The sequence below is a fragment of the Lissotriton helveticus genome, chromosome 8 (assembly GCF_964261635.1).
Source record: "Lissotriton helveticus chromosome 8, aLisHel1.1, whole genome shotgun sequence".
Lineage (NCBI taxonomy): Eukaryota > Metazoa > Chordata > Amphibia > Caudata > Salamandridae > Lissotriton > Lissotriton helveticus.
In genome coordinates, this window is record NC_136069.1 from 841,654,748 (window position 1) to 841,676,910 (window position 22,163).

The window sequence follows — 22,163 nt, forward strand, 5'->3', positions numbered from 1 at the left end:
AAGTTTATTGTACAGTTTGGGGCAGCTGGGGTGGTTCTTCTCGGCCTGCTCTATTTCCAAGATTAAGTATGTCCCACATTTCTGAAGAATTTGTTGATCTTCAAGGGTGTCGTACTTTGTGGGGTTTTGGTCAGTAATATGTTTAATAAGCAATGTTTACTGATGAAGGGTGTTCTTCCTTCTAACTAGTTTGCAGTCTTTCCCCAGTAGAGATATCCTTTATAACATACCCATATCTTTTTTTTCTGATTTAGAATTTGTCTGTTCCCACCACTGCAATCCGTGTTCCATCCTTGCATGTGTGGAGGGCTGACCTTTCTCCTTCTAATGAAGTTTCCTTCTTGATCAACTCACTGCACAGAATTTCAGGGATGCACTGCCTGGACATTAAGATGCCTATTTTGATGTCAGTGGGAGTTTCCTCCGACCGACACCGTGGAGGAAACGGGACCGAGCAACATCTGGTCAGCGGTTCCGACCGCCTGATTACGATGCGATTGAACACTGTTCGGTCACATACTCCCATTTCTGTATGGGAGCTTGGGCTACGGCTGTAAAATGGCCGTAATACAGGCTCCCATAAAGAAATGGGGTTGTGTGTAAAACCCTGTACCCTGTGGCAGGCACCCCATGAGCAGGGATTTATAGGGGGCACCCTACGTACCCCCTTGGCCACCAACCATAGGTTTAGGAGGCCAAGGGGGTACTTTCTGACAGCCTTTCTGTGTTGGAAAGGCTGTCTGAGATGGGCATTGTAATCACAATGGCAGAAACGCCGTCTATAGAGGGTTACATGCGGGTCCGACTGGCCGGAAGACTCAGAGAGCGGTTTGGAACCGGGTCAGAATGACTGGATGGTTTACGCTCTGACTTCTGACATCGTAATTTGTCGGTAAGACTTCAAACCAACCGTATTGGTTGGAAAGCTTCCTTCGTCAGCAAGGCCACCAGGTGTTTCCATACCTGGACGACTGGTTGGTAAAGGCACCAACAGCGGCCGCCGCAGCCTCATCCTCCAGCGCCTGTCTGGATATTTTCCACCGCCTGGGACTGACCCTCAACACCGAAAAGTCGACTCTGGAACCCACCAAGGTCATCACGTTCCTTGGAGCGACTCTGGACACGGAGCGTGTCAAAGCTTTCCCCTCTCAGGAGAGAAAGGTCAAACTCATCTCCTTGGCCAAGGCAGTGGCTTCGCGGAAGACTCTTCCAGTCCGCACGTTCAAGTCCCTCCTCGGCATGATGTCTTCATGCATACTGCTCATTCCCCACTGCCGCCTGAAAATGCGTCCACTCCAAGAGGAACTGACAAAGCAATGGACACAAGCCACAGGTTCTTTCGAGGACCGCATACGTGTCACTCGACCCATTATCAACCACTTACAATGGTGGACATCACTCAACCATCTGTCAAGGGGTCTGCCGTTCCTGCTCCCTGCAGAACCACACGTAATAACTACGGACGCATCCCTGGAAGGTTGGGGAGCAGTCCTCCAGGAACTCCAGATCAACGGCAAATGGACGACACAGGAAACCAAGCTCCATATCAATCTGTTGGAGTTAAGAGCGGTCTTCCTGGCTCTACAGGCGTTTCTACCACGCATTCGAAACTCCCCAGTGCTCGTCAGGACGGACAACACCACGACGATGCACTACCTGAACAAACAGGTGGGGACACGTTCGATCTCGTTATCTCGAGAATCGCAAAGAGTCTGGAACTGGCTTCTGGAACATGGAATAACGTTGAAAGCGGAGTATGTCCCAGGCAAGGACAACATCTTGGCGGACGCACTGAGCAGGGAGAGATCTCCTTCCCACGAATGGGAACTGGACATGGAGGTGCTGGACCGTATCTTCGAGGAGTGGGGCACCCCGAAAATAGACCTCTTTGCCACCAGGGAGAACGCCAAATGCCCAAGCTTCGCAAGCAAGCATCACCACTCAGGAACCCTCGGGAATGCATTTTCCATCGCATGGCGCAACGTATTTGCGTACGCCTTTCCGCCATTCCCACTGATACCCAGGGTTCTCAGGAAGATGAAATCGGAACCCTGCACTCTGATCCTGATTGCTCCATCCTGGCCGAGGCAGCACTGGTTCACGGAGCTTCATCGCCTCTCTGCCCGGCCCCCTCTTCGCCTGCAGCAGTTTCCGGCCCTGATCACGCTGTCGCAAGGGCAGGTCCTCCACCCGAATCTGAGCTCTCTGAAGTTGTCAGCCTGGCTCCTGAATACCGCGAATTCAGCCACCTGAACATCCCGCAGGAGTGCAGAGATGTCCTTGCGAAAGCTAGAGCTGACAGCACTAACAAAACCTACTCACTAAAATGGAAGCGATTCTGTTCCTGGTGTGTGGATAATGGCTTGCACTCCTTCCATGCCACTCCACAGCAGCTGCTGCCATACTTATTGCATCTTGCGCAATCAGGCCTTGCACATGCATCCATCAAAGTGCATCTGGCGGCGATTTCAAGGTTCACAAGGACGGCTACGGGCCCATCTCTGTGGGCGGACAGACTCATCAAACAATTCCTAAAAGGCCTATTCAGGTCCTTTCCACGACCACGACCAATTCCTCCATCGTGGCACCTCAATGTGGTTCTTCATCAGCTAATGAAGCATCCCTTCGAACCCATCCATAAGGCGGAGATCAAGTTTCTCTCTTGGAAAACGGCCCTCCTCCTGGCGTTAACCTCTGCCAGAAGGGTCAGTGAGTTGCAGGCTCTCTCCATCCAAGATCCCTTTCTGCAATTCAGGGAAGACAGAGTCATTCTGCGGACTAACCCTCGTTTCATTCCAAAAGTCCCCTCGGACTTCCACCTTAACGAACCAGTGGTGCTGAGATCATTCTTCCCAAATCCTACCACTGCAGCCGAGAGAACACTGCATTCACTAGATCTGAAGAGATGTCTTAAATTCTACATCGATAAGACACAACACTTCCGGAAGTCATCCCAACTCTTTATTGCCTTTAGTAGACCACGGCTAGGCATGCCCCTGACAAAGCAGAGTATCTCAAGGTGGATCTCTTCTGCGATCACCTTTTGTCACGACAAGGCCGGACGGCCTTTAGACTCACGAGCCAAAGCTCATTCGACAAGAGCCATGTCCACGTCTGCGGCGCTGTTCGCCGGAGTGCCGATACTGGACATCTGCAGAGCGGCGACCTGGAAGTCCCCGCACACCTTCACCAGGCACTACTGCCTGGATACTGAGCTGATGAAGGATGCAGCAGTGGGCCGAGCAGTGCTTCGCCATCTATTCCAGTGAGGTGAGCCTTCCTACATCCCTCCATCCTTTACTGGTATGCACATTCTCTTACTGTATTTATATGCCATTACATTTTGTGCTTTATAGTCACGTGATATGTATTATCTACATACTCATACCTGATGTTCCATACAGAATGTGCATAATGTATTGCTCGCTACTCTGATTCAGGCATGTGAATCTATGAAAGACACCCAAATACTGGATAAGAAATGCATTACTTACCTGTAACTGCAGTTATCCAGTATTAGTGTCTTTCATAGATTCACATGCACCCTCCCGCCTCCCCTGGTAGGGCTCACCTTTCTCTCTAATGAGTTTACGCCTAACTAGCTTGGTGTGTACGAAAATCTGAGAGACTTGGGCTCCTGGCAGGAAGGTTCTAGAAGGAGGTAGTAGCTGATTGGCTGTTTTTCTTTATTTGGTCCTTTTTACAAAGGGACCCAGATAGGCCACCAAGGTGGGACCCTTGGGGCCTGCTCTGTTTGGTCCTTCCTGCAAAAGGACGTGGATAGGCTACTAAGGTGAGACCCTTAGGCCTATTCTTTTCAATGTATGTCTCTAGGACATTACTTTTTTATATACCGGAGGCTCCCGTCTCGACGACGGGGAATGATTCAGGCATGTGAATCTATGAAAGACACTAATACTGGATAACTGCAGTTACAGGTAAGTAACGCATTTCTTTCTCCTTATATTGCTCAAGAGTTTGTAAGTAATGTTTCATTATTGAGTTGGGTAACCATGCTAATATCGGAATTGCTTTCTCTTCAATGACCCTCCTGATCTTGTGATAACCTCCACTGTTGATAGGCTTCATTGCTTTGCTGCTTTTAGACGGCTTCTGGCTGTGTAAGACAGTATGTAAGAAACATTGGCGTATATACTACACACTGACAATGTGCATGTTGCACATTAGCGATAGCCAGTGTGTAGTTATGATTAGGTCAGAGATTCCATTGAAAAGCTGTCTTGTGCTTTGTTAATAAGTTTAGCGTCATTCAACAAAGTTGCACAAAACTTTCTGAAAAAGGATTACCCAATTTGGATTTGGTGTGGCAACTTTCATGCAGAACCGTTATGCTGCATACCAGTGTAATCTGCTGTGCAACATGGCTTAAAGTAAAATAAACAAAAAAGCACTATGACATGGCCAGCAATGACCGCGTCATCATGCTTTTTTCTCCTTTAAGCCATGTTGCACAGCAGCAGTGCTGCTGTGTAACATGTAAAAAAACATGGAGGTATTGGGAAGCGAGCAACACGGGGGAGGAGGGTGGGAAACATCGGAGAACAGGAGGAGGGCATGGGAGGTTTGGATGATACAACGGCGAGCACAAGGAGTGTATAAGAACAATTTAAAACAACAGCGAGAAGGATGGGGAGGATTGAAAACAGCGTGAGGGAGGAGGGCAGGTGGTATATGAAAATAACTGCGAGCGGGATGAAGGCTGTGTAGTGGATGAAAGCAATGGCTATCAGGGTGGGGGTAATTGAAAACAATTGCTAGCGGAAAGAGGGTGGGGGTGAATGAAAGCCATGGCAAACAGGAGGAGGAAACGACACCAAGGGTGGGGATGAAGGAGGGGGTCTGCAGAGACATACACTCAATAAGAGTGCTTGTCGAATAGTTACAAAAGAGTGACTGCAGGAGTATGCAGCCAGTGAAAGGACACTGGCATCAGACAGGAGGTTTTACTTGGTCCATGCTCCACAGCAGGACGAAGACTTGTAGCCCAGGAGGATGCCAGAGGCTTGGAGGAGGTGCTGACCAATAGCTTCATTTGAAGCAGCAATGGATGAAAGAGGTGAAGGAAAGATTTTTGTACCATCCACCGCTGCTCCAAATGACCAAGAAGAACTTTTATGCCTTGGGAAGACTGAGGAAGTGGAGAACACTCCAAAGACTCTGATATGTTTATTTTTTTTACCGTTTTTATTGTTAAAGTTGCACACAGTTGATGACAACAGTTATTGTATTACCACATCACAACAACACTATTAGGTCACCCTTTCAGCTGACAAGCAAGAGTACATTATGAGCTTACAGTTCGTTACACCCTCCTCCTAGATATCTATCGTAGGGTATTTCCTTCCCGAGGACAGTTGGGGTACATATTTGTCCTCTGTAAATGTTTAATTTGTTCCAGATTTCTTCCCATTTCTTGGGGCACCCCCATTTTTCATAAACTGATTTTTTTTGCCACCATTGCCCATTCCATATCTCTCTCCCATTGGGCCATGGTGGGTGGTGTCTCTACTCCACATTTCCTCGCGATGTTCCGTTTGCCTATTGCACAACCTAGTGTGACCAAAGTACGCTCCTTACTAGGGAGGTCTGTCGATCCCCATATATTGAGCAGACATTGTTGTGATGTTTCTGTAGTTGTTTGCCTAGCACCGACTATAGCTGTGTCGCTATTACGCTCCAGTATTTCTGAATGGTAAGACAACCCCACATGAAGTGGAAGAACATACCCTCCTCCCCACATTGCCGCCTACATGTAGCGTCCTCTTTTCGTTTCATTTTTGTCATTGTGTTACAGTAGTGATATGCTCTGTGTAGAACTTTGAGTTGTATTCGTTTCATTCTGGAGCTTATGGCGACTTCTGTGGGTGAAGCGAGCGCTTCTTGCCAGTCCTCTTCTTCTAGTTTACCTATATTATGCTGCCATTGTTCCCGCAATTTTGTAAGGGGGTCTGGCATGGCGTTCAGTAACTTGAGGTAGATCTTTGATATGGCTTTACCATCAATTTGGTCACATAGTAGTCTATCCTCTAACAGGTTTGATTCTGGGAGAGCTGAGCTTGACAGGATAACCGACGTTATTGCGTGTGACTTTGACATGTTTGAGTTCTTCACACCTCAGCCTAGGATGAAGAAGCTTCATGTGACAAGTTCACATGCAAGCTTGTGACTAAAAATTTAGCGGGGTCAGAGAACATTGTACTCTTTTAGAATATCCAAATTCCGTCGGCACCTCAAGTCGAAGCATGACAAAGAATACAAGGGATTCCTACAGAATAAGGAAGATTCACGAGGAATGTAGGGGTTGAAGGGGGCCCATATATTCCCCCCAGAGGTGCTGCAGGAATCACCACCTAAGCATCTTTACACTTTACTGTGTGGAATGGCAAAGCAGAGGAGATCTAAATCTCATCAGTAAAGCAAAAAAATAAAAGGGTTGTAAGTGGCCATTTACACCAGAGTTGCAAATAAACCATTAAAAACGCAATAGCAAAAACCAAAAATAAAAAATCCTACACACTTTCCTAAATTCTTTTGTTAAGAACTACTAAAAAAATAAAAACGAGCTTGTTTCTATAAATGACTAAGCCCTGCGAGGCTGTCCATAGTGGGTTGGCTATAGGACCTGGCCCAGGGCCAGGCTTTGCAGTTAATCCCCCTAGCTCATGGCCTTGTGTGATAGGGTTTGACAGCCCATGGCTTTTTTGACGCAGGTCTTGACTGTAGATCTGGCCCTTTGGCCAACCCCTGCTGTGCAAAGCCAAAAACCTTAACAATGCTTCAAAATAAATCTCTGAAATTCAGTTAAAACACATTTTAAATGAAGTTATAGTTACAATTGAAAACGACAAAAACAGTGAAATTCACCAGTTAGGGCTAGCTCCACAATCTATGACTCACACAACAGGCATGCAAACCATAATTTACACACCAAATGCAATGTATATGACCTAACAATATTTATATCAATGAATAACAACACCTAAAATCACAACATAATTAAATAATAACACATACTCAAACTGATAAATAATACTACGTTATTAGTATTATCTTTCATGGTGTTAATGGTAATGTGGTATGTAATTCTATCTGTAAAATTATTCATGGAATTTAAAACATCTGTCAAATCAAGGTTGAGGTCAGAAGCATTGCACCTAGTGTGGGAGTTAAGGTTTGCATGGATATTGTGGGATGAACACAGGAGCATTACATCTTGGACTACCATATCATGGGCTATCAGTTCCATGACCTTCCAAGAAAACTCGACTTTCAACCTCATTTCTCTTAATGGTATGGAGCTGCTTGGTGACTTGCAGTATCCTAATATTGTACTGCAGTGGGTACTTTATTTCATATGTTCGTCTCAGTAATCTTGTATGAAAGTTAAGGACAGCCAGCGTACACCACATTGTTGGTCTGCCCATCAAATCAAACTCTGTAGTAAAATCAACAAATGCAGGGTAGACTGACTGCTTTTTTTGTGTTGCATAAAATATTCTGAGTTGAGCTTTACATACTTATTGAGTAATATAAGTAAGATTGTCAAATTATCCAAGCAAGAATGTTGAGTTCGATAGCCTGCCTGTTCTGTGGGTAAGATATTGCTTTAATTGAACCAATGTTGCAGGAATTCCAGTATTGTTTTTCCTAAATCTTTCCATGTTGCATCAATCAGGCAGATTGACAGTTGTTTTCTGGACCTTTTTGTGTAATAGGAGCAACATGCATGAACTCCACCATCTTGAAGTTTGATCGTTGGAGAGGCATTCCTTAAAAAACAAGCATTGGCAATGCCAATTGGTCTCACCTTTGGGACCTTAGCCAGAGCAATTGGTTAACGCATCTGCTCAGGTTAACCAGGCACTTCCTAACAGCGTTAAAGGAGGAAGGGGAGGGGATGGATGAGGCCAGAGCATTAACCAGTATGACAAATCTTCATTTTAAGTACTTATCAAGGCACCTACTATATTAAAGGAAAATAGAATGTCACCCGTGCATTATTCAAAGATTTCTCAATCTCGAAGTGCCCAAGGAAGACACCAAGCATTGGACGTAAAGCAGTGACTCCCTCTTTGGAATGTTCATGCTCCTTCGTGCCCTCTCCAGATAAATCATATCTGTCATTGGCCAGAGGCGGGGCTGCAGGCTTCTGCTGCTCCCCTCCAAAACCTGGATCGCCGCCAGCAGTCCATCCCTGAGCTAAACATTGACCGTGCCAGTAGGAATGCTGTGATCGCTCGTAGATGAGCAACATACCTCCCAGACAACGTTCCTGCCCTGCTAGCAGCAATTCCCCAGTCTCCCCCCACAAGCGCCACCCCTGCACCCCCGCATCCCCTCCCGTGCCCCGTGACTCCCCATACATTACCCACCCATCCAAATTTGTGCCCAAACTCCCTACACCCCACCCGCAGACCTCGCTCGCCGAACCATCTGCAGCACCTCGTATACAAGCAACAGTTGCTGCCCATTTATCGTACGCAACTAACAACCCTTGACAAAGCCAATAGACCTGACCGCTTGCTAGTATGATGTTACTTGTTGCATATTATATCTGGATCCAATGACAGAAACAGCAAAATACCATTTGGGCGGCACACTATGCTAAGCACCAATTGTTTAGCTTGCGTGATTTACGCCATACCCTTCATTATACTAGCCACGCCCCTTTGAGAGACAACCCCAGCTTTTCCACCCCACTCACAGCCCTTACATGCTTGTGCTATATGTTTGATAACCTGTATCCAAGCTATTGGGGCATTTTCCGCCTCACAGTCACTGAAGGGAAATTGTTGTGTGTGGAACACCTTTTATTACTGGTGTCCCATGTAGCACGAATTTTTGCCCCAAGTATCAGCGCGCTTTACATGAGCACGAATTGCATTACAAACAGTCACATTTATTTATTAAATGTATATATAGGGTGGGGGATTAAGTGATTTGCATAGAATCACAAGCTGTTGACCGTAACCTCTGAAACTCAACCCAGTTCCCCGGCCCCTAGTGGAGATCGTCCGCCCTAGCCCCAAGGCCACCCCTTGTTCCTGCACCTTAAATCCCCTTCCTCCCTTCCTGCACAACTATAACCTGCCTTCTCTCCCCTTCCTACGGCAGCGTGCGCCCTTTTCGGATCCCCTCAGGCTTGAGAACAAAAGACAACAGCGTCGACTCCTGTTACCCCACTGGCCAACAATGGAATGTTGGATGTACACACCAAAGCAAGGGAGATGCAAATGAGCCACACTCAACAAAATTCATCCTATGAGTTGAATTTCAAAACAACACACAGTCCGATGTATACACCTACATTTCAAACACAGCTCTCAACCACTCAAGTCCTCATGCTCGAGACTCAATACCCTCCGTCCCTCGGGGCAGGCTAGTCCAGTGTAACCCCACTGAAAATAAGCACCAGAACCCAGACCCTCCAGAACATTTGTTGCCGATCCAGGGCACCATACTCCAAATTCTCACGACACAACAGTCTCCACAGCCCGCGTGTGCAGAAATGCACTGTCTGGAGCATGCATTGTCCTGCATCTGGCGCAGCCACGAGCTGCAACCATATCTCTAAATATCAACAAAGTCTCCACAAGTAGTCTCCCATTCACCCAAATGCTCATCCCATGATGGCCGCAATGCAGACACAGCGGCAGTCCTCCACATTCCATTGTGACAAGGCCGGGACACGCGTCCCACACAAGACTAAAACTAAGACTACGACCCTCAAAAAACACTCCCTCAACACAGCACACCTTCCAAAGGCAATTCGTCTGGACGTATCCAAGGTCACCAACACTGTCTCCAAGGCGCACAGACAATGCTGTGGCCGAGTGTATATCTCAAACATTTATTTTTGCTGTGCTATCTTGGTGCAACATTAAGTACTCTGGCCACTACGGAATGGCGCCAACCCCATCTTTCTGGGCGGCCCTCCCAGCAGTGCCGATGGAGCAACCCCTCCGCCCCCCCCCTCCCCCTAATATCCAAATTGGTGCCTCCTGTTGCCATCCACGGGCACTTCACTGCTCTGCACCATCCTCATCCTCTGCCCCACCGTATATCCTGTGCATCGCTGCATGTTGGCAGACAAAGCCCCGCATCCATTCCTCGCCCACGAATGGCACCCAAATGACTGCTGTGCCACTACCACCACTCTGTTGAACAAAGCTCCTGAACTGGGTCGTATGGCCTTAGCCGAGGTAGACGTGGAAATGCGGCACAGCTCCAGTGAGTGAGCCCCGCCCACCAGAGAGGCACTTGTTCCTTTGCAGCTTCCTGGGTTATCGAGGCCTCAGGATGGCCCGCAAAGCAGAACAGGTGCTGTCTCTGCCAGGACAGCAGCGGTGACTTCCGGATCAGAGCCCTCGCAATCCAAAGCACATACATACAACAAGGGTTCTTTTCCGGTGCACCCCAGGGATGTCACTACCAGCTTCGTCGGCCCTGCCTGCACTACTTTAAAACAAGCATTTGCAGTGCAATACGACAAGAATTTACGCGAGACGTATTACATAAAAAATGGGAGTGCGGGCGTGCAAGAAGGCACGAACTGGAGTAGGGGGGTGAGGGGTTGGCGAAAAATCACAGACTGTGTAAGGGGGCGGGGGGACACAGGGAAAAAAATAATGTTGAGTAAAGGGGCCAATAGCCTCGGATGTGTATAAATTACACCATGGAGTTTAGGAGGAGGTACTAAAAAGGTAAAAACCAATCAGAAGGCAGCATTTAGGATGGAAGACAAACAAAAAAATGGGTGGAGAGTGGGCGGAGCTTACGCAAACCTTGCCTGCTACAGTATATACCATATGCCTCGCAAAGCGAGCAGGACATGCGCGTTGCAGCGCTAGGCGAGACCTAAAAATCACAAAGCTGGCCCTGGAACACTGTAAAACCCACTCTCATCTTACAGAACAGATCTTAAAGAATATACCATACGCTTTAAACTGCCCTCCACACCAAAAACTGAGCCTCATGTTCAAAGTGTTTTAGTATTTGCAAATCCTCTGATTCTGTTAATTATAGGGTTTGCAAATGTTAAAACCCTTTTTCAAATGTGCTGAACCCATTTAGCTATTCTTGAAAGGTCTACTGAATAAATAGCGAAATAGGTGTAGACATCGTTTTTTGTTTTTAAACTTTGTTTATTTGATTTTGTGTTAAACAATCAGACATAGGATCATACAATCAGTACAGCATTTCATATGTAACAACAATGGACATATATATATATATATATATATATATATATATATATATATATATATCAAAGAGGTAGAACCAATGACATTTTCTAGATCTTTACAAGAACACCATACATCCGCGACAGCAATTCTGAGGAAGGTTACAATAGGGTACATCTCCTCTATTTGAAGTATACCTCAGTACCATTATTATATTGCTCTGCTAAGGGTGGACATATCAGACCATAGTAAGGTCCGCAGGCTATTCTCAGTCAGTTGATGGAGGGGTACACATTGCACTGGGGGGCACAAATAATTGAGTTGCATAGAAGTCTCACCTGAAGAGGTACAGTTTTGTATGTTATTGTCTCCAGTGTCAATCATCCGAAATCCTGGTTGTGTTGTCTAAGGGGTGAGTGAGGAGATATGTTTTCAAAAGTTCCCAGATATCTTTGGGGCAAGATGTCAGGGGATGCAACTCTGCACAGTTGAGCATTTGTTCTTGGCAAAAAATCAAGTCCCTGATCCACTCCTTAAACTTGGGAGCCCTGCCTCGCCTACATCGACACGCAATGCGGCGTTTGGCCATCAATAATGCAAGTGTAACGTATCTACGGGAGGGTTTGTCGACTAGCTCTGTGTATCCTAGTAAGGCCTGCAATGGTGATGGAACGAGTGTTAGTGCGGTCATCTCCTCCAACACTGTGAAAACCTGCTGCCAGAAATCTTCTACGCCTGAACAGGACCATGCCAGAGGAAGGAAATCGGCGCCAGCCATGCCACATCTGTCAAATCTATCATTGTCTCTTAATCTGAATGTATACATTTTGGCTGGTGTATCATATATTCAGTGTTAGAATTTAAAATGGATGATCCTCAGTCTACTGCTAGCTGACACTTGTTCTGCTTGCAGACAACAGTAAGACCATTGTTCGTCCGAAATGGTGCTTCCCAGCTCCCTTTCCCAGTGTGCCCCAGCGAGGCACTGCCCCAGCTGTTGTTGAGTGTGTACAACATGGTACAGTGTTGAGACAGCTTGTTCAGGGGACGTGGGCTGTGCAACAAATGTAGCGGGCCAACGTGGGAGGTTCTGCAGGGTATGTTGTAGTAATGTCCTTGACACCCTGTCTAAGCCATATCTATAGAAACACATCTAGTGGCCTAGGTGCAATTTGTCTGAACATCTGGTCTAGTGTGCAGAATTTTTCATTGCCTGAAAAGAGTCTCCTGTAGCAGTTGCATTCATGGATGATAAATTAGTCTGAGCAATGGGGAGTAAAGCATGGGGGCTCACAGAATTGCAGTGAATCAGCGCCATGCTGTAGCTGTACATGTAACTGTTGTGTTCTCCATCTCACAAGGCTGGGGTGCACTATATATCAGACCTGCCAATGGGATTGGGTCAGCAAGCCACTGTTCCACTGCGACTTGTGGCAAGTACTTGGGCGTGTAGAACCAGTAGTAGGCATATTGGGCCTTGGCGCATACGTAATATAATTCCAAGTTTGGGACGTCGAATCTCCCCCACATTATGCAGTAGCGCCCCTCTTGGTCATTAGTGGTACAGAAATGGGGGTATACCCAAAGTAGTCACTGGGACCTGGGTCGCAAATGGTACAGATACAGGTGGTCCCAGCGTGGAACCGTTGAGGAAAACAAAGAGACAAATTGAAGATTTGAAAAGGAATTAGACAATATATGGTTCACAATTTAATGAAATCACGAATAGGTTCAATAATTTACAAATGACCAAACAACAGCAGTGCCCCAGGGAGGGAAAGGGAATGGTGCAAGGAGGGTGTGTGGGTCTAGGGAATAAATAGTGAAATGGTACTGGTCGATAAGACCCAATTCTAACAATAATTGCAAAACATGTTGGCTTATAAATTCAACCACACTAAGTACATGAATGTTTTCAAGACATTGAATCACAAGCCTTCAACGATAACCATTTGGGTTAACAATATGCAGAAAGAATGGTCGTCGATGTGACTGACCTTGTTGCGGTCTCCGGCGATCTGATCGCAAGTCCCGACCCTGACGGGTGGCAGCCCCGTTCCTTTTTCCAATGATTGTATCACGCATGGATGCATTCTGTTTTGGTATTAGCCGACCGCTTCCAGGTGACGTTATTTAATTGATGTTACCATACTGATCATCCTACAAGATTAAAATCTCATTCAACCTCCCTTACCTTCTCGCTTGGAGCCTTTGGCCCCCCCCCACCATGAAATCTTAGATCCGTGATTACTTACAAGCATGGTTCCCTGCCCCTTCCTCGTTTGTCCTGATGAAGACCCCAGCCTAAGTTTACACTGGCACCTAGAACTTGAGGGGTCGAAACGACCATTCTTTCTGCCTATGAACCAACCATATTGTTGTATTAACCCAAATGGTTATCGTTGAAGGTTTGTGATTCAATGTCTTGAAACATTCATATACTTAGTGTGGTTGAATTTATAAGCCAACATGTATTGCAATTATTCTTAGAATTGGGTCTTATCGACCAGTACATTTCACTATTTATTCCCTAAACCCACACACCCTCCTTGCACCGTTCCCTTTCCCTCCCTGGGGGACTGCTGTTGTTTGGTCATTTGTGAATTATTGAACCTATTCGTGATTTCATTAAATTGTGAACCATATATTTTCTATTGATTCAATGTGACTGTTTAACACTGAATCTCAAGTGTCTCTCCCTAATTCCTTTTCAAATCTTCAATTTGTCTCTTTGTTTTCCTCAACGGTTCCATGCTGGGACCACCTGTATCTGTACCTCTTGGTCATTAGTCATCCCACTCAGGGTAAATGGGGTGTGCTTTTTAACCAGCATCGCTGTACCCCTGGAGTATGAAGAATATGAGGAGAAAATACTGTGAGCCGCCCATTTGGAAGCAAAGGAGGGGGTATGTCGCGGATCTAGGTGAGTTTCCTGCAGCATCGCAACTTGGACCTGGTGGCAATCCAAATAGGCTCGATTTGTCTGCACTTGCGTGGATCCCGTAGCCCTCTAACATTCCATGTTAAGAGATGTACCTTCACATTAGAATCAGACCTCGCCATAAGCATAAGTGTTTTTCAATGCCTGAAGTTCTGTGAGGACTACCTCTGAAGCACAGTGAAATGCATACAATAACATTCCTATATGTTCAACTTTGTTGTATAACTTTGTCATCATGAAGAACCTGCCCCCCACCCACTGAAGCATCCCAAACATGCCAGAATGATCATTCCCTCCCCCACCCAATGTTCCCAAAAAAACGATAACAACTTGCATTGTAAGCAAGAATGAAGAGGGATCGCCCGTAAGGGGTGACTCCTAGGCTTATGCACAACTTACTCCTGTCCCTCTGATTTACTGGGTAGTCAGATGAAGTTATTTACCCAATGGGGGAAAGGGTGCCCGGTAAAGTGTCACCTAAAGTCCCATGGAGGTACTTATCTGCAGGCAATGTTTCAGCGATGCAGACTCGACAAAAAAGCATTGCTTCATCTCAGAGTCCCAGCCATGACCGGGGAACAAAGTTCACGGAAGTGGTGCATGCGCCATTTTCATTTGTACAGCTGTAGGTCTAGTCGATGTTCACTGACCTTCCATAAAAGGGGATGAAGAACTCGTTTAAGATTCTTGTGTGTTGTTGGGAGTACCAGGACGTTTGAAACGTTTGAGAAAGTCGTCTACCTGTTGCGTATTTGTAAAAAATGCTGCTTGCCTTGGTGAGTCACTCTCAGCCTAGCCGGATACATTGAGGCGGCGTTACCCTCAAACGTGAGCTGACTCTTGTCCCGAGCCACTCTGAGGGCCACATCACGGTCTCGGTAACTAAGCAGCCTCCTGATGTCGGGCGGGGCGGGCTTCCGGGAGGCAGTCGGGGACCAAGCGAGCGGTGCAGCCGTTTGACTATAAATTGTCAGGACAGGGAGTCTGCTCCGATGGCTGCACGCAGTAGTTTCTCAACAAACTCTTCCATCCGTCCTGTGTTGGTTCTCTCCGGGATACCTATAATGCAAATGTTGTTGCGTCTACTGCGCACCTCGAGGTCTTCGTTCTTACTAGCGATCACTCGGAGCAGTTTATCCATCCGTGCCACCTGTTTTTGTAGGTTGGAGGTGTTATCTTCTGTGTCGGAGATGCAGAGCTCAGTTTCCTTTATACTCTCATCGTGTTGATCAATTTTGTGCACAATGGCATCCATACGAGTGTTCATATTGTCCATCTTGCATTCTTTAGAGGAAAGGCTCTGTCTCATGGCAAGCAGCAGTTATTTACATTATCTTCTTGCCCCTGCGCCGCACTTGCTGCATTGTTGCTACTTGCCTGCTCGGGGTCATCATATTGTGAGCGGGCGCCTTTTCTTTTTTCAAAAGGCAGCCAGGTTTGCCTGGCATCAGTTTTCCCCATTTTGTGACATAGGTAACTCGTCGTATTGGTCGCAGCTATTACCTGGTAGGCTAGGCGATGAGATCTGTGGTGAGAGGGGAGGGAAGTAACTTTTCTCTCCTCTAGCAATAAGAAAGGCACAATAGGTATGCCACAGTACTCTTTGAGATGTCACCAGCAATGCCCCACCCCTAGTGATCAAGCAGTGGGCCCAGAAAGTGTGTGTTCAGTAGGCCATGTGTCCTGTATTTGGCCCCCGGAGTGTCTTAGGCTCTTGCGTCTTGACTTGTAGTGTGGTCGATGTGCCCCAATAGTAGAATTAGCTGTCACTTGCCAGCAATCGCACAAGTCCCTTAACGCAATACCCGCTGGATAGAGCCTCAGTAGTCTCTCTTCACACAATATGAATGGGCCTGAAATGGGGGGCCTCAGGAAGAGGCGGGTGGCTACAGGCAGTAACAACTAGTACTCACAGGCCGCAATTCAGAAGAGAGCACGCTGGGAGCACTCACAATCTCTGCGCAGCCGCCCTCAGGCCGATGGTTCGATGGGGACGTTAGCACTCTTCAGATCTTGGCCACCCTCCCGCTGTCCACAACGGCCACTCGTGAGCGCCGGTCACACCAAGGCGCATCCATCATTCCTGGCTGTCGATGCGGGTGCGCGGCCTAGACACCACGTGGGCGCCTCAGATGTTGCGTGCTACACTTCACCCGAGCCGGAGTCAGCAGCACTACGCCGCAACCACAACTCTAGGCGGCCGGTCTGTCACTGGGCCACAGCAGTGGAGCAAGTGTCCAGGATCCTCTCTATGCGCCGACAGAGTCCCGTTCTTCGCTTCTACACTGCCTACAGGGAAGGTAATGGGAAGCTCATGGGAGACGCATGCTATGGCACCTCAGCATCACACAATCCCGGGTCATTCACAACGGTAAGGGCATCAGCACTCTTCTAGCCCCCACTGTGTTGCCGCTTTCCTCCACAGCCGACAGTTAGTGCAGGGTGAAGTCAGAGGTGCCCGCTGACACTATGCAGGCCCCGAAGGATGCGGGCTGAGCGGGCGTGTGGTCTAGACGGCTCGTGGGCACCTAGACGCCTCGTGGGTGCCTCTGATGTTGCGTGGCACACTCCGCCCACCACGGAAACCACGTCGTTACCTCGGCTTCAGCCAACGTGCAGTCCGCTGGCGCTCTACATTGGCTCAGGACTCCGGAAATTGCCCTGACGGGCAACGGTGGCGCATACTTCACTCCGATGCCCCTTTAGTTCACATTAGAGCCTCCTGGACAGGATCATTTTGCGGATAAATGTCTCGGGCTGCAGGAGCCTCACAGTAGTGCGGCCATCTTGCCTGTGCGCCACCTAGCGCCCCCCGGTTTAGAAATCGTTTCAGGATTACTATATGGTAGAGGCTTTTTGTGGGCATTTCCAATAATGATTCTGACCCTGATGTATTAGTGTCTTGCAACTAGAATCTGATAGCAAAACATTGAAAAATTACCTATTATACCCAATTGCAGTGGGTCACAGATTGCAACTAGCCTAATGAGGCTGGTCATTCTGCAACCCCCCTTAAATTCGGTATTGTGCAAACTGACATATGGGTGCGTTGATCAGTTAGCAAATTCAGAACTGATTCACGAAAGTAAGTGTGCAATTCATGACCACGTTTAGTGAATCAATTCTTAGTACGAGACTCATGGTTTGGCAATGAAATTCCTTTGTAGAAAACCACTGTTGGTAGAATCACAACCAAAAGCCGAAGAATGAATGCTGTTCTGTGAGGCCAAGTAATTGAAGCAGCGCTGTACATTTACCCAGTGACACAATATAACATATTAGTTTGCTAATATGTTGATTATATTTGTTCTGCCCTTTTCAATTGTCTTGGCACATATTACATTTTATTTCTATCCAGTTCATCCTTAGTTCTTCCTTTCGTTCACTGTACTTATTTAAATTGCATCTTCTCTCACAACACTCAGCTTTGCTCACAGAAATGTGACAAAATAAAAAAAAAATACCAAGGAAAGAATAGAATAAAAAGAAAAGTAATAAAGAAGTAAAGTAAAGACTCAGAATAAACAAGCAGTGCCACCCCTCCGCCTCCTTGGTAAGAATACAACGGGCACGAACTCCTCTTGTTTTTTCCCTCTTGCTTTATTTACAATCCAATGTTATAACGCGTTTTTATCAGCGTGTGACCTTGATCATATATAGTTTCTTGACGTTAGCAGTTTAAGGATACCCATAACTCCAAAAAACAGTGATGACACCTACATTTCCTGGGGACGGGACAAATACAAGCCATCAAATTAGAGACAGAGATTGTAATGGGCAAGAATGTCATCCATTCATGAGCAAGGGGGCGGACGGTAAGCCCATTTTATGTAATTTTGTATGCAATGCTGGCTCCAACAGACAGCTAAAGCTGTCAGTGGTGAGACAGCTAAAGCTGTCGGTTGTGAGACAGCTACATTGAAAAAAATAATTTCAAGTAATTGAATGAGAAATAAAATTGATATTTAAACATCAGGTTTACTTTATCTGAAAGAGATTACTTTAACACTGTGTTCTTTTATTGTTGTGCCTCTATGGAACTTACTGTGCCTTGAACAAACCTACTGTGGACGTTTGCAAGTTGACGCACAATGCTACTTTATTACCATAGTCCCTTCCAGATAAGTTGTGCAGGAATTGAAGACTTGTGTTTTTATGCATGACATTGTGTTTTCAGGTCTTCGCATTGTGTTTACCTTGGATGAAGTGGCCTTCATTCAGAATCTTGTGTTTTACATTGAAGCTGCATACAAAGTTGCTGTAAGTACCCACCGTTTTTTTAATGAAGTTGTCAACACTGATCATATGCAAAAGCAATGTTAAGCCTTTTTTGGCTTAGGCTGTCACAGAAACATCGGTTTTAAAAGTTTCAGTCTTTATTAGACTCAACTTTCTGTAGCTTAGCCTCACATAGCTTGCATCTTCTGAAAGTATTGGCAACTGTATGGCTGCTGCTTGTTTTGCCCTGCATGCAGTCACCCACTACCTTAGGAAATACCTTCTGTGTATCACAACCCCCTTTGGAGAAATCTGCAGGAGACACTGTATGTCGTCTTGGTATGCCAAACACACACTTTAAAGCCTAAGGCCTACTATGAAGCATAGGATCAGGAACAGCAAGAATTGAGTTTCTTTATAAATCTGTCTCTTAGAATGAGGCCCGGTTCTGTGATGAGCTTGCATGTATCAGAAAGAGCCATAAAAAATTCAAAAATTATTGCACACCTCTCCCGGAGAGATGCTGTCCCATCTTTTTTAAAGTTCATTCTGTGGCTCCCGTTTTGATGGAAGATCAGCCACGCCTCAGCCTAGCCCCTTCTTAACTGTACTAGAAATGTATTACAGAGAGGAGATAAAATGGGTTCCTTATAACACCTCTTATTCTGCATAGGCTTCACTTTGTTTGGTAACAGCTTTTTACCCACAGCATGCCATTCTTTGCACTTGATCAAACAAGTTCAGCATTCTCTGTCTCATCAGGTAAGCTAGGGATAGTCCCCTTCTGGAAATATAGTCTACTATTGGTTGACATACAGTTAAGAAGGACTTCTGTGCACACATCATCATGCTGTATGTTTGGTAGCTAAGATGGCTGGGAGTTTGCAAAGTTCCTGTCTTACAGTCCATGCATCTGGTTTCTTTCAAGCGATTACTCTTTTGACAGCCATTTTGAGGTGTAAAAGAAGTTGTCTTCAGCTCATGTAAGGTTTTCCAAGATGGAATCCCTAAGCCAGAGGTCTGAGAAAAAGCCAGGATTGTATAATACACACATTCTATTGACACATTCGTACATTTCAAATAAATGTGCATTGGGTTTTTCAAACTCTTAACAGTGTCTCAAAGACTCAGCTGCTACACTTGCATATATTCCATTTAGTTTTGGGGTGAGAGACCAGTCATAAATGTATGTTGGAGTGGGATTCCCCACTGCTTACAAATCATGTGCTCTTGGTCATATCTACCCAGAGTTTGATTCAATTTCCCTCTCCTATTCTGCTGTCTAGATTGGCTTCTCAATGGCTTCTCAATGGCAGTACAGGCAAACTAATTTGAGATTTTTTATATAGGTGTTATGTATGGGTGTTGCTAGCCGTAGGGTTAGAAATGGTAATGTTTTAAAATGCTTTCAGGTGTCTTAGAACCATTGTTCACTGAACATTCTACGTCCACATGATGCAGCTACATACTTGTAATCTAAATTCCTCTTACATTTATGAAAGGATTGGATTTGTTGAGTGGAAAATACATCCAAGATGGTTAAAAGTTTATTGATTTTTAACTGGTCAAATATTTTTTGTCTCTTAGTGGTGCATGGAAGTGCATAGGTGTCAACCTGTAGTGTGTTTATCTAGGTACCCATATTGATACTCCTATTTCTGACCCTTGTCCGGTTATTAATTCATTAATGTCCATACACCGGCACAGAAACCCGTTTTCAGATTAGGTCATAGCGCATGCTGTCACATTAAGCAAGCACTATCCCTTCAGCCCCCTAGAAAGCACACCGAGTTCTCAAAACAAATCAAACCTCCAACAGACCTGGGAAATCCCCCGCAGCTATTGTTTTGATTTCGCTCGAGAACTCCTGCAAAGAATGTAAGAACGACCAGTCCTTATGACATTCTTGCTGACGTCTTATGACCATCCTTACGTCAAACACGGCACCTTTCAGGTATAAATATACCGACGCTGCCCTAAGCTAAGACACGGTGGTGACGAGCTTGGAGCAGCGCTACTTGCCGGAGAGCCCAGCTGATGCAGAAAAGCCCACGGACGCTGCCCCTCCCTTTTGACGCGCTGAGAGAGACGCTGCCTTTTCTCCTGCAGAGAAATCCAGCCTCCGGCGTTTCCAGCCGCCCTCGCGGGTAACTGGGATATCGAGTCCTGAGACAGAGATACCAACCCTCCAGCCTTCTAAATCCCAGGTACTGAACTGACTAACCCCTTACAGAGAATTCTTGAGTCAGAGTCTTGGCAAAAGAAACTTAACTTAAACTGCTACTTACTTACTCCCTCCCAAGTATTAGGCTTAGGTCAGGTACACCGGGGTAGGCGTAGTTAGAAGCACCAGTTGAGTACGATTAGTCAATGTATATATGTATGTATATCTTTTATCCATTTTAAGTATCATATGGCTAAGAAACCATATAAATGCCTTTACAGTATTATTTTATAATTCTGTTTTTACTGTATGCACTTTACTTAACTATAAGTATTGCAATAATAGCGATTCATTTCTCTTGTATGAGAAAAGAGACTGATCAATAAATAACATCTTTTTATTGAAGCACGCCCATCTCTTATTTCTCTACAAACTGGTGAAACTAAGAATGCACGTACTGACTGAGTAAAATAGTTGTCTTTTGTTTTCACACGACTCTAGAGATATACTCTTGATTAGGGGAGAGCAAAGTTGTCATGTTCTATGGTTGTCAGAAACTAAATCCCTTCTTGTCTATCCAGGGAGGTTAAACTCCTCCTTGCCTATTCGAGAAAGTTTCTAGTGAACTCTGAGCTAGCTGGCACACATTACTTTAAGTCTAATATCGTCAGTAGAAGACCTAGTTAACCACAGTCCTACGTCTATACTATTGAAGATATTATTCCAATGCGCAGAGCCTATTGGGATAATAGGAACTACACTACAAACCAGGTCATGAGTATCGGCTAATTCTTTTTAGCAGCAAGGCTTTCTGCTTGTACCCTGATATTTCTCCCACCAGATGCATTTTAACAAATGTACAAATAAATACATTAATAGCTTCTATGTATCCATGTTGGCCCAGTCAACAAGATTTTAAGTTGTGAAGTCTGTTACCACTAGTTAATATCTGGAAAAGAAAAACTCCCATTAAGCTTAGGTAGTTGGACAAGCCTAACAAAACCTTGACCATTCACATCCTCAAGCAAAGCGTACCAATTGTGCTTGTGATGGGGTAAGCGGTCCATTTTCTATTCATAGACACCAGAAGGGGGTTCCACTTTTATTTTTAATAGCTAACAATTTAATATGAGCAAACAAGAAAGTTTTCATTTGAAAGTATAAAATATTCAATGTGTTAGTTACCGAATATTAAAACAAGAATGAGAAATTGGTTACACTTTGCATTACATAAACATTCTTGATACAGCTGTGTGTGTAAGGGAAATATTGTCAGAAGAGTGGCAGGCAATTGTCACAATTTTTTTGTCATTTCTTTCTTTCAGGACTATGGGATGTGGGAACGTGGAGACAAAACAAACCAGGGTATACCCGAACTGAATGCAAGCTCTGTAGGAATGGCCAAAGTAAGAACTTAAATTGAGATCTGAGCAGTATCAACCTTTGCAACAATTTTTCATATGTTTAGATTTTCCATTAAACTTTCAAAATCTTCTTACACGCTCTTATACACAAAAGGGGGTGTAATAAATCATTTAGTAAATACTTTTGTCACATCCTTTCTGATTTTAGTTCTGTGTCCTCATGGCTCCTGCATATTTCCTTTGTTGTAGAGCACGTTGATCCACGTGGGCCA

General features: G+C 45.5%; 1 protein-coding gene across 1 annotated transcript in view; it reads left to right on the top strand.

Annotated features, from left to right (window-relative positions):
• The window catches only part of PHKA2 (phosphorylase kinase regulatory subunit alpha 2), a 779,558-nt gene that overhangs the window by 147,249 nt on the left and 610,146 nt on the right, over positions 1-22,163 (top strand). Inside the window, exons 6-7 of the mRNA XM_078657648.1 lie at positions 18,323-18,405; positions 21,853-21,933. Of these exons, the coding sequence (XP_078513774.1) occupies positions 18,323-18,405; positions 21,853-21,933 (164 nt within the window). The remainder of the gene's footprint in view (positions 1-18,322; positions 18,406-21,852; positions 21,934-22,163) is intronic.